Source organism: Pristiophorus japonicus, chromosome 3, assembly GCF_044704955.1.
Source record: "Pristiophorus japonicus isolate sPriJap1 chromosome 3, sPriJap1.hap1, whole genome shotgun sequence".
In the NCBI taxonomy this organism is placed as follows: domain Eukaryota; kingdom Metazoa; phylum Chordata; class Chondrichthyes; family Pristiophoridae; genus Pristiophorus; species Pristiophorus japonicus.
Window position 1 is genome coordinate 6,755,624 of NC_091979.1, and position 13,742 is coordinate 6,769,365.

Below are 13,742 nucleotides of genomic sequence, written 5' to 3' on the forward strand. Positions count from 1 at the left end.
AACTGGATCGACTAGGCTTATATTCACTGGAATTTAGAAGAATGAGATGGGATCTCATGGAAACATATAAAATTCTGACGGAATTGGACAGGTTAGATGCAGGAAGAATGTTCCTGATGCTGGGGAAGTCCAGAACCAGGGATCGCAGTCTAAGGATAAGAAGTAAGCCATTTAGGACCGAGATGAGGAGAAACTTCTTCACTCAGAGAATTGTGAACCTGTGGAATTCTATACCACAGAGAGTTGTTGAGGCCAGTTCGTTAGATATATTCAAAAGGGAGTTAGATATGGCCCTTACGGCTAAAGGGATCAAGGGGTATGGAGAGAAAGCAGGAAAGGGGTACTGAGGTGAATGATCAGCCATGATCTTATTGAATGGTGGTCCAGGCTCGAAGGGCCGAATGGCCTACTCCTGCACCTATTTTCTATGTTTCTATGCTATCTTCCTGCAGTCTACAGCTTTCCTCCTCACTGTCAACCACACGGCCAATTCCTGTATCGTCTGATCGAGAAAACCATCAGTGTGAGGTAATGCATTTGGGGAGGGGCAACAAGGCATAGGAATACACATTAAATGGGAGGACACTGAGAGGTGTGGAGGAACAGAGGGACCTTGAAGTGCAGGTACACAGATCCTTAAAGGTAACAGGACAGGTCGATAAGGTGGTTAAAAAGGCACACGGAATGTTTTCCTTTATTAGTTGAGGCTTAGAATACAAGAGCAGGGAGGTTACGCTTGAACTGTATAAAACACTGATTAGGCCACAGCTGGAGTACTGCGTGCAGTTCTGGTCACCACATTACAGGAGGGATGTGATTGCACTGGAGAGGGTACAGAGGAGATTTACCAGGATGTTGCCTGGACTGGAAAACTTTAACTATGAGGAAAGATTGGATATGCTGGGGTTGTTTTCTTTGGAACAGAGGAGGCGGAGGGGATATTTAATTGAGGTGTATACAATTATTTGGGGTCTAGATATAGTGCATAGGAAGGACCTGTTTCCCTTAGCAGAGGGATCAATAACCAGAGGGGATAGATTTAAAGTAAATGAGGGGAGGTATAGAGGGGAGATGAGGAGATAATTCTTCACCCAGAGGGTGGTGGGGGTCTGGAACTCACGGCCTGAAAGGGTGGTAGAGGCAGAAACCCTCACCACATTTAAAAAGTACTTGGATGTGCACAAACATAAGAAATAGAAGCAGGAGTCGGCCATTTGGCCCCTCGAGCCTGCTCCGCCATTCAATAAGATCATGGCTGATCCGATCATGGGCTCAGTTCCATTTCCCTGCCCTCTCCCCTAACCCTTTACTCCCTTATCGCTCAAAAATCGATGTCCACCTTAAATATATTCAATGACCCAGCCTCCACAGCTCTCTGGGGCAGAGAATTCCACAGATTTACAACCCTCAAAGAAATTTCTTCTCATCTCAGTTTGAAATAGGGACGGCCCCTTACTCGAAGACTATGTCCCCTAGTTTTAGTTTCCCCTATGAGTGGAAATAGCTTCTCTGCATCCACCTTGTCGAGCCCCCTCTTTATCTTATAAGTTTCAATAAGATCACCTCCCATTCTTCTGAACTCCAATGTGTATAGGTCCAACCTCCCCTTATAAGTCAATCCCTCATCTCCGTAATCTAGTGAACCTTCTCTGAACAGCCTCCAATGCAAGTATATCCTTCCTTAAATATGGAGACCAAAACTGCACGCAGTACTCCAGGTGTGGCCTCACCAATACCCTGTACAGTTGCAGCAGGACTTCTCTGCTTTTATACTCCATCCCCCTTGCAATAAAGGCCAACATTCCATTTGCCTTCCTGATCACTTGCTGTACCTGCATACTAACTTTATGTGTTTCATGCACAAGATCTATCTGTACTGCAGCATTTTGCAATTTTTCTCCATTTAAATTATAATTTGTTTTTCTATTATTTCTGCGAAAATGGATAACATACATTTACTTTCGCTAATCTTTTCCTTTTTACATAGATTTCAGTCTGTTTTTAATCTCTCGCTAGTTTACTCTCATATTCTATTTTCCCTTTCTTTTTATTAATTTCTTGGTCCTCCTTTGCTGAATTCTAAAATTCTCCCAATCCTCAGGCTCACTGCTCTTTTTGGCAACATTATAAGTCTCTTCCTTTGATCTAATACTATCTTTAACTTCTCTCGTTAGCCACGGTTGGACCACTTTTCCTGTGGCATTTTTGTGCCTTAAAGGAATGTATATTTGTTGTAAATTATGTATTAATTCTTTAAATGCCAGCCATTGCTTGTCCATCATCATACCTTTTGATGTAGTTTCCCAATCTACCTTAGTCAACTCTCCCCTCATACCTACATAGTTTCCTTTGTTTAGATTCAAGACCCTAGTTTAAGATTTAACTGAATCACTTTCAAACTTAATGTAAAATTCTATCATATTATGATCACTCTTCCCTAAAGGCCCCTTTACTACCAAGGTTATTAATTAAACCTTTCTCATTGCACAATACTAGATCTAAAATAGCCTGTTCTCCAGTTATTTCCTCAACATACTGATCGAGAAAACCATCTTATATACATTCCATGAATTCGTCCTCCACACTATTACTGGTTTGCCCAGTCTATATGTAGATTAAAATCCCCTATGATTAGTGTATTACCCTGGTTACATGCGCCTCTAATTTCCTGATTTATACTGTACCCTACATTACCACTACTGTTTGGGGCCTATAAACAACTCCCACCAATGTTTCCTGCCCCTTGCTGTTTCTTAGCTCCCCCCAAACTGATTCTGTGCCTTGATTTTCGGAGCTAAGATCCTTTCTCTTCACAGTTTTCATCCCATCCTTTATTATCAGAGCTACTCCCCCTCCGTTTCCATTTTGCCTATCTGTTCTACAAGTTAAGCATCCTGGAATATTTAGTTCCCAACCGTGGTCACTTTGCAACCACGTCTCCGTAATGGCTATTAGATCAAACCCATTAATTTCTATCTGCGGTATTAATTCATCTATTTTGTTGCGAATGCTTCGCAGATTCAGATATAGTGCCTTTAGCTTTTTTCTGTTACCTTTGTTACTCTCTGTCCCTTCCTGACCCACTCGGCTTATTTTTACCCAAAACTCTGCTCTGCTCTAGAGCCTTGACATTTCTCTTGCTGCTTTTAAATTTACTCTTTCCTGAATCCAAACCCCTCCCCCAATTAGTTTAAAGCCCTGTCTACTACCCTAGATATTCGATTTGCCAGGACACTGGTTCCAGTCTGGTTCGAGTGGAGTCCGCCCCAACAGAACAGCTCCCTCTTTCCCCAGTATTGGTGTCAAAGCCCCATGAAGGAAAACCCCAGCCTCCCACATCACTCTGAGCCACACATTTAACCTTCTAATCTGCTTATCCCTATGCCAATTGGCATGTGGCTCAGGTTAACAATCCAGAGATTATTACATTTGAGTTTCTGCTTTTTAATTTGGATCCCAACTCCTCAAACTCTTTTAGCAGAACCTGATTCCTAGTTCTACCTATGTCCTACTTGGACCGCGACAACTGAATCTGCCCGTTCCCACTCCAAGTTCTTCTCCAGCCGCTAGATGTCTTTAACCCGGGCACCGGGCAGGCAACACAGCCGTTGGAACTCCTGGTCACAGCTGCAGAGAGCAGTATCTATCCCTCTGACTATGCTACATTCCCTTTCACTCCCTCCACTTGAATGGCCTCCTGCACCATGGTTCCATGGTCAGCCTCCACCATGGTTCCATGGTCACAGCCTGCACATCCATCCTGATGGCTTTTCCCTCATCCACAGACAGCAAAAACCTCATACCTGTTGGATAAGGATAAAGGCTGAGGCTTCTCCAGCACTGCACCCGAGGTCCCCCTACCTGCCTGAGTTGCAGTCACACCCCCCTGTCCCTGACCACTAACCAGACCTAACCCAAGAGGTGTGACTGCCTCCTGGATCAAAGTGTCCAGGTAACTCTCCCCCGCCCTGGTGCCCCACAATGTCTGCACCTCAGACTCTAGCTCAACCACTCTGAGCTGAAGTTCCTCAAGATGTAGACACTTACTGCAAACGTGGTTGTCTAGGATCACAATGCACTCCACAAACTCCCACATGCTGCAGTTGTGGTACACTACCTGCCCTGCCGTCCCTGTATGACCATGTTCTATTTAATTAACTTGTATTCAATTTGTATTTAAGTAACTTAGTTTACAGTTTAGTTCCTTGACTTCTTAATTGATCTGGATTATGTAATGGGTAATATAGAAACATAGAATATAGGTGCAGGAGTAGGCCATTCGGCCCTTCGAGCCTGCACCGCCATTCAATAAGATCATGGCAGATCATTCACCTCAGTACTCCTTTCCCGCTTTCTCTCCATACCTCTTGATCCCTTTAGCCGTAAGGGCCATATCTAACTCCCTCTTGAATATATCCAATGAACTGGCATCAACAACTCTCTGCGGTAGGGAATTCCACAGGTTAACAACTCTCTGAGTGAAGAAGTTTCTCCTCACCTCACTCCTAAAAGACCTACCCCTTATCCTTAGACCATGTCCACTGGTTCTGGACTTCCCCAGCATCGGGAAGATTCTTCCCGCATCTAACCTGTCCCGTCCTGTCAGAATCTTATACGTTTCTATGAGATCCCCTCTCATCCTTCTTAACTCCAGTGTATAAAGGCCTAGTTGATCCAGTCTCTCCTCATAGGTCAGTCCAGCCATCCCGGGAATCAGTCTGGTGAACCTTCGCTGCACTCCCTCAATAACAAGAACGTCCTTCCTCAGAAATTAAATGAAATTAAATATCTACCTGAAACACAAAGCACTACAAATAGTGTGTGGCCAAAAAGCTGCAACTCACCCCCCTCTTCTCCCAATTCCCAAATAAACTACTCCAAGTCCACTCTGTGGTCCAGATAGAGTAGAGAGACTATGCCCGCTGGTTGGGGAGTCTAGGACTAGGGGCAGTCTAAACATTCGAGCCAGACTTTTCAGGAATGAAATTAGAAAACACTTGTACACACAAAAGGTGGCAGAAGTTTGAAACTCTCTTCTGCAAGCGGCAATTGACTCTAGATCAATTGTTCATTTTAAATCTGAGATTGATAAGGTATTAAGGGATATGGAGTTAGGTCACAGATCAGCCATGAGTTTATTGAATGGTGGAACAGGCTTGAGGGGCTCAATGGCCTCCTCCTGGTCCTATTTTCCTAACCCGGGGCCCAGGGACCACTCTGGTTAAACCCTGACCCATGGGTGTTGACCTCCTATTGACTCCTAACCTGGGGCCTAGGCCACTGCCCTGAAGCCGGGGCTTTCTGTGGGTCACAGAAATAAAGATTCAATCTTCAGCGAAAGGCAGGGGTGAGATTTTTCCCTGCAGCCCTTGCAGCGACCGTCACATACCCTACGTACACGGTCCCGAGCACAGGATCGACCAGCCACTTCTCATTGGTCAGTGGGAGCAGGGGAATGAGCCAATCATTAATTGAGCACCTCTCTCCGTCCCCAAAGGCCGCCAGGCTTCACCGCTACCTGCCAATTGAGTCTATGGCACAGCCGTGGCTCAGTAGGTAGCACCCTCTCTCCTCCGAGTCACAAGGGTCTGGGCGCAACAACAGCTTGTATTTATATAGCGCCTTTAACGTACTAAGACATCCCAAGGCCCTTCACAGGAGCATTATAAGACAAAACAAATATATTTGACACTGAGCCACATAAGAAATTAGGACACGTTAAAGCTTGGTTAAAGAGGTCGGTTTTAAAGAGCGTCTTGAAGGAGGAGAGAGAGGTAGAGAGACAAAGAGGTTTAGGGAGGGAGTTCCAGAGCTTGGGGCCCAGGCAACAGAAGGCACGGCCACCGATGGTGGAGCGATTATAATCAGGGATGGTCAGGAGGGCAGAATTAGAGGAGCGCAGACATCTCGGGGGGTTGTGAGGCTGGAGGAGATTACAGAGATAGGGAGGGGCGAGGGCCATGGAGGGATCTGAAAACAAGGATGAAGATTTTAAAATGGAGCCGTTGCCTAACCGGGAGCCAATGTAGGTCAGCGAGCACATGGGGTGATGGGTGAGCGGGACTCGGTGCGAGTTAGGACATGGGGCAGTGAGCACAGGGGGTGATGGGTGAGTGGGACTGGGTGTGAGTTAGGACACAGGGCAGCGAGCACAGGGGGTGATGGGTGAGCGGGACTCGGTGCGAGTTAGGACACAGGGCAGCGAGCACAGAGGGTGATGGGTGAGTGGGACTCGGTGCGAGTTAGGACACAGGGCAGCGAGCACATGGGGTGATGGGTGAGTGGGACTTGGTGCGAGTTAGGACACGGGGCAGCGAGCACAGGAGGTGATGGGTGAGCGGGACTTGGTGCGAGTTAGGACACGGGGCAGCGAGCACAGGGGGTGATGGGTGAGTGGGACTTGGTGCGAGTTAGGACACGGGGCAGCGAGCACAGCGGGTGATGGGTGAGTGGGACTTGGTGCGAGTTAGGACACGGGGCAGCGAGCACAGGGGGTGATGGGTGAGTGGGACTGGGTATGAGTTAGGACACGGGGCAGCGAGCACAGCGGGTGATGGGTGAGTGGGACTGGGTGTGAGTTAGGACACAGGGCAGCGAGCACAGGGGGTGATGGGTGAGTGGGACTTGGTGCGAGTTAGGACATAGGTCAGTGAGCACATGGGGTGATGGGTGAGTGGGACTTGGTGCGAGTTAGGACACAGGGCAGCGAACACAGGGGGTGATGGGTGAGCGGGACTCGGTGCGAGTTAGGACACGGGGCAGCGAGCACAGCGGGTGATGGGTGAGCGGTACTTGGTGCGAGTTAGGACACGGGGCAGCGAACACAGGGGGTGATGGGTGAGCGGGACTCGGTGCGAGTTAGGACACAGGGCAGCGAACACAGGGGGTGATGGGTGAGCGGGACTGGGTGTGAGTTAGGACACGGGGCAGTGAGCACAGGGGGTGATGGGTGAGCGGGACTCGGTGTGAGTTAGGACACGGGGCATTGAGCACAGGGGGTGATGGGTGAGTGGGACTCGGTGCGAGTTTAGACACGGGGCAGTGAGCACAGGGGGTGATGGGTGAGCGGGACTCGGTGTGAGTTAGGACACGGTGTGATGGGTGAGTGGGACTTGGTGCGAGTTAGGACACGGGGCAGTGAGCACAGGGGGTGATGGGTGAGCGGGACTCGGTGCGAGTTAGGACACGGGGCAGTGAGCACAGGGGGTGATGGGTGAGCGGGACTCGGTGCGAGTTAGGACACGGGGCAGTGAGCACAGGGGGTGATGGGTGAGCGGGACTGGGTGCGAGTTAGGACATGGAGCAGCGAGCACAGGGGGTGATGGGTGAGTGGGACTCGGTGCGAGTTAGGACACGGGCCAGTGAGCACAGGGGGTGATGGGTGAGCGGGACTGGGTGTGAGTTAGGACACGGGGCACCGAGCACAGGGGGTGATGGGTGAGCGGGACTCGGTGCGAGTTAGGACACGGGGCAGTGAGCACAGGGGGTGATGGGTGAGTGGGACTGGGTGTGAGTTAGGACACGGGGCAGCGAGCACAGGGGGTGATGGGTGAGCGGGACTCGGTGCGAGTTAGGACACGGGGCAGCCGAGTTTTGGATCACTTCTAGTTTACGTAGGTTAGAATGTGGGAGGCCAGCCAGGAATAGTCAGGTCTAGAGGTAACAAAGGCATGGATGAGGGTTTCAGCAGCGGATGAGCTGAGGCAGGGGGGAGACGGGCGATGTTATGGAGGTGGAAATAGGCGGTCTTAGTTATACTGCGGATATGTGGCCGGAAGCTGGTTTCCGGGTCAAATATGACACCTAGGTTGCGAACAGTCTGGTTCAGCCTCAGACAGATGCGAGGGAGAGGGATGGAGTGGGTGGCTGGGGAACGCAGTTTGTGGCGGGGACCAAAGACAATATTTAATACAAGTCCCACTCTAGACACGCGAGCACAAAAATTCCGGGCTGACACTTGAGTCCAGTGCTGAGGGAGTGCCGCACTGTCGGAGGTGCTGTCTTTCGGACGAGGCGTTAAACCGAAGCCCCGTCTGCTCTCTCTGGTGGACGCAAAGGATCCCAACGGCCACCATTTAGAAGAGCAGCAGGACAAGTTCTCCCCGGGGTCCTGACCAATATTAACACCTTAGCAGACTAACAAGAACTTCATGATCGGTGAATTACTTTTCGAAGTAATTACTTGGGATGCTGCATCAGCAAAGACTTCACAACTGTTTGTGTACAGCAAGGTCTCGCAGGCAGCATCGTGCGACTAAGGGCCAGTTAAATCTTCTGCCGAGGTTAAAGCCTCCAGGCATGGACCGAAACGAGAGCATCTGCCCAGACACATTGAGCACCAGGGTTAGGCATTGCACTGAGGTTTTATTATAAATATAGTGGTTTATCAGCGGGTTGGTCCATCATCCCCGGCCCTCAGGCGATGATCTGCTGGATGTCCTCAATGGCTCTGAGGGGTTCGAATTTACAGAGCAGAAAGTGCCCCTGTACCTGGGCAGCACTGATCTTGCCGGAGAGCGCCAGCGCATTGTCCGCGAACTTCTCCGCCATGGCGGCGGGCTGCCCCGGGTAGAACCGCTGGAACATCTGGGACAGCTGCCAGTGGGAGCAGTACCCGAAAAACTGCTTGTGGTCCACTCGCCCAGGGCGGATCAAAGCTGGGTCCAGTCTGTGCGGAGAGACAAAGCGGGAAGGTGATCGTTACTGGGGGGGGCAACAGAATTCGTTACTGGAACAGGTAGAAAGTGATCGATACTGGGGGGGGTGGGAGGGAACGACAGAATTCGTTACTGGGGGAATGTGGAGAAGGTGATCGCTACTGGGGACACAAATCCTGCGATGGGGAATTGTCCTATGAGGAGAGATTGAGTAGAATAGGCCGACATTCCCTAGAGTTTAGGAGAATGAGAGGCGATCTCATTGAAACAAACAACATTCTTATGGGGCTTGTCAGGGTAGAAACATAGAAACATAGAAACTAGGTGCAGGAGTAGGCCATTCGGCCCTTCGAGCCTGCACCGCCATTCAATGAGTTCATGGCTGAACATGCAACTTCAGTACCCCATTCCTGCTTTCTCGCCATCCCCCTTGATCCCCCGAGTAGTAAGGACGACATCTAACTCCTTTTTGAATATATTTAGTAAATTGGCCTCAACAACTTTCTGTGGTAGAGAATTCCACAGGTTCACCACTCTCTGGGTGAAGAAGTTTCTCCTCATCTCGGTCCTAAATTGCTTACCCCTTATTCTTAGACTGTGACCCCTGGTTCTGGACTTCCCCAACATTGGGAACATTCTTCCTGCATCTAACCTGTCTAAACCCATCAGAATTTTAAACGTTTCTATGAGGTCCCCTCTCATTCTTCTGAACTCCAGTGAATACAAGCCCAGTTGATCCAGTCTTTCTTGATATGTCAGTCCCACCATCCCGGGAATCAGTCTGGTGAACCTTCGCTGCACTCCCTCAATAGCAAGAATGTCCTTCCTCAGGTTAGGAGACCAAAACTGTACACAATACTCCAGGTGTGGCCTCACCAAGGCCCTGTACAACTGTAGCAACACCTCCCTGCCCCTGTACTCAAATCCCCTCGCTATGAAGGCCAACATACCATTTGCTTTCTTAACCGCCTGCTGTACCTGCATGCCAACCTTCAATGACTGATGTACCATGACACCCAGATCTCGTTGCACCTCCCCTTTTCCTAATCTGTCACCATTTAGATAATAGTCTGGCTCTCTGTTTTTACCACCAAAGTGGATAACCTCACATTTATCCACATTATACTTCATCTGCCATGCATTTGCCCACTCACTTAACCTATCCAAGTCGCTCTGCAGCCTCATAGCATCCTCCTCGCAGCTCACACTGCCACCCAACTTAGTGTCATCCGCAAATTTGGAGATACTACATTTAATCCCCTCCTCTAAATCATTAATATACAGTGTAAACAGCTGGGGCCCCAGCACAGAACCTTGCGGTACCCTACTAGTCACTGCCTGCCATTCTGAAAAGTACCCATTTACTCCTACTCTTTGCTTCCTGTCTGACAACCAGTTCTCAATCCATGTCAGCACATTACCCCCAATCCCATGTGCTTTAACTTTGCACATTAATCTCTTGTGTGGGACCTTGTCGAAAGCCTTCTGAAAGTCCAAATATACCACATCAACTGGTTCTCCCTTGTCCACTCTACTGGAAACATCCTCAAAAAATTCCAGAAGATTTGTCAAGCATGATTTCTCTTTCACAAATCCATGCTGACTTGGACCTATCATGTCACATCTTTCCAAATGCACTGCTATGACATCCTTAATAATTGATTCCATCATTTTACCCACTACCGATGCCAGGCTGACCGGTCTATAATTCCCTGTTTTCTCTCTCCCTTCTTTTTTAAAAAGTGGGGTTACATTGGCTACCCTCCACTCGATAGGAACTGATCCAGAGTCAATGGAATGTTGGAAAATGACTGTCAATGCATCCACTATTTCCAAGGCCACCTCCTTAAGTACTCTGGGATGCAGTCCATCAGGCCCTGGGGATTTATCGGCCTTCAATCCCATCAATTTCCCAAACACAATTTCCCAACTAATAAGGATTTCCCTCAGTTCCTCCTTCTTACTAGACCCTCTGACCCCTTTTATATCCGGAAGGTTGTTTGTGTCCTCCTTAGTGAATACCGAACCAAAGTACTTGTTCAATTGGTCTGCCATTTCTTTGTTCCCCGTTATGACTTCCCCTGATTCTGACTGCAGGGGACCTACGTTTGTCTTTACTAACCTTTTTCTCTTTACATATCTAAAAAAACTTTTGCAATCCATCTTAATGTTCCCTGCAAGCTTCTTCTCGAACTCCATTTTCCCTGCCCTAATCAAACCCTTTGTCCTCCTCTGCTGAGTTCTAAATTTCTCCCAGTCCCCGGGTTCGCTGCTATTTCTGGCCAATTTGTATGCCACTTCTTTGGCTTTAATAATATCCTTGATTTCCTTTGATAGCCACGGTTGAGCCACCTTCCCTTTTTTATTTTTACGCCAGACAGGAATGTATAATTGTTGTAGGGGGGATGTTTCCCCAGGCTGGGGAGTCTAGAACCAGGGGTCACAGTCTCAGGATAAGGGTCGGTCATTTAAGACTGAGATGAGGAGAAATTTCTTGACTCAGAGGGTGGTGAATCTTTGGAATTCTCTGCCCCAGAGGGCTGTGGAGGCTCAGTATATTCAAGACAGAGATCGATAGATTTTTGAATATTAAGGGCGGACCAGTACAAGCCGGATAGTCTGCATCTGGGCAGGACCAGAACCAATGTCCTAGGGGGAGTGTTTGCTAGTGCTGTTGGGGAGGGGTTAAACTAATATGGCAGGGGGATGGGAACCTATGCAGGGAGACAGAGGGAAGTAGAATGGGGGCAGAAGCAAAAGATAGAAAGAAGAAACATAAAAGTGGACGGCAGAGAAACCCAAGGCAAAAAACAAAAAGGGCCACATTACAGCAAACTTCTAAAGGGACAAAATGTGTTAAAAAGACAAGCCTGAAGGCTCTGTGCCTTAATGCGCAGAGTATTCGTATTAAGGTGGATGAATTAACTGCACAGATAGCAGTTAACAAATATGATGTAATTGGCATCACGGAGACATGGCTCCAGGGTGACCAAGGCTGGGAACTCAACATCCAGGGGTATTCAACATTCAGGAAGGATAGACAGAAAGGAAAAGGAGGTGGGGTACCATTGCTGGTTAAAGAGGAAATTAATGCAATAGTAAGGAGGGACATTAGCTTGGATGATGTGGAATCGGTATGGGTGGAGCTACGGAATACCAAAGGGCAGAAAACGCTAGTGGGAGTTGTGTACAGACCACCAAACAGTAGTAGTGAGGTTGGGAACAGCATCAAACAAGAAATTAGGGATGCGTGCAATAAAGGTACAGTAGTTATCATGGGCGACTTTAATTTTCATATTGATTGGGCTAACCAAACTGGTAACAGTACGGTGGAGGAGAATTTCCTGGAGTGTATTAGGAATGGTTTTCTAGACCAGTATGTCGAGGAACCAACTAGAGGGCTGACCATCCTAGACTGGGTGATGTGTAATGAGAAAGGACTAAATAGCAATCTTGTTGTGCAAGGCCCCTTGGGGAAGAGTGACCATAATATGGTAGAATTCTTTATTAAGCTGGAGAGTGACACAGTTAATTCAGAGACTAGGGTCCTGAACTTAAGGAAAGGTAACTTTGATGGTTTGAGGCGTGAATTGGCTGGAATAGACTGGTGAATGATACTTAAAGGTTGACGGTGGATAGGCAATGGCAGACATTTAAAGATCACATGAATGAACTTCAACAATTGTACAGCCCTTTTTGGAGTAAAAATAAAACGGAGAATGTGGGTCAACCGTGGCTAACAGGGGAAATTAAGGATAGTGTTAATTCCAAGGAAGAGGCATATAAATTGGCTAGAAAAAGCAGAAAACCTGAGAATTCAGCAGAGAAGGACAAAGGGTTTAATTAAGAAGAGAAAAATAGAGTATGAGAGGAATTGTGTTAATTTCCTCCTTAACCAGCAACGCCACCCCACCTCCTTTTCCTTTCTGTCTATCCTTCCTGAATGTTGAATACCCCTGGCTGTTGAGTTCTCAGCCTTGGTCACCCTGGAGCCATGTCTCCGTGATGCCAATTACATCATATCCGTTAACAGCAGAGGAGGACAAAGGGTTTAATTAGGAGGGGGGAAATAAGAGTATGAGAGGAAGCTTGCTGGGAACATAAAAACTGACTGCAAAAGCTTCTATAGACATGTGAAGAGAAAAAGATTAGTGAAGACAAACGTAGGTCCCTTGCAGTCAGATTCAGGTGAATTTATAAGGGGAACAAAGAAATGGCGGACCAGTTGAACATATACTTTGGTTCTGTATTCACGAAGGAAGATACAAATAACCTTCCAGAAATACTGGGGGACCGAGGGTCCAGTGAGAAGGAGGAACTGAAGGAAATCCTTATTAGGCGGGAAATTGTGTTCGGGAAATTGATGGAATTGAAGGCTGATAAATCCCCAGGGCCTGATAGTCTGCATCCCAGAGTACTTAAGGAAGTGGCCCGAGAAATACTGGATGCACTGGTGATCATTTTCCAACAGTCTATCGACTCTGGATCAGTTCCATGCTGGGACCCCAGCTATTTACAATATACATTAATGATTTGAATGAAGGAATTGAGTATAATATCTCCATGTTTGCAGACGACACTAAGTTGGGTGGCGGTGTGAGCTGTGAGGAGGACGCTAAGAGGCTGCTGGGTGACTTGGACAGGTTAGGTGAGTGGGCATATGCATGGCAGATGCAGCATAATGTGGATGAATGTGAGGTTATCCACTTTGGGGGCAAAAACATAAAGGCAGAATATTATCTGAATGGTGGCAGATTAGGAAAAGGGGAGGTGCAACGAGACCTGGGTGTCATGGTACATCAGTCATTGAAAGTTGGCATGCAGGTACAGCAGGAGGTGAAGAAGGCAAATGGTATGTTGGCCTTCATAGCGAGGGGATTTGAGTATAGGAGCAGGGAGGTCTTACTGCAGTTGTACAGGGCCTTAGTGAGGCCTCACCTGGAATATTGTGTTCAGTTTTGGTCTCCTAATCTGAGGAAGGATGTTCTTGCTATTGGGGGAGTGCAGCGAAGGTTCACCAGACTGATTCCCGGGTTGGCAGGACTGACATATGTGGAGAGACTGGATCGACTGGACCTGTATTCA

The 13,742-nt window shown here is 48.0% G+C and overlaps 1 protein-coding gene across 2 annotated transcripts in view; it reads right to left on the minus strand.

Annotated features, from left to right (window-relative positions):
* Positions 1 to 8,344: 8,344 nt before the first annotated feature.
* The window catches only part of bcs1l (BC1 (ubiquinol-cytochrome c reductase) synthesis-like), a 69,402-nt gene continuing 64,004 nt past the window's right edge, over positions 8,345 to 13,742 (minus strand). For both annotated transcript variants that reach the window (XM_070874284.1, XM_070874285.1), the window contains exon 8: positions 8,345 to 8,668. In XM_070874284.1, coding sequence (XP_070730385.1) covers positions 8,416 to 8,668 — 253 coding nt within the window. In that variant the 3' untranslated portion in view covers positions 8,345 to 8,415. The remainder of the gene's footprint in view (positions 8,669 to 13,742) is intronic.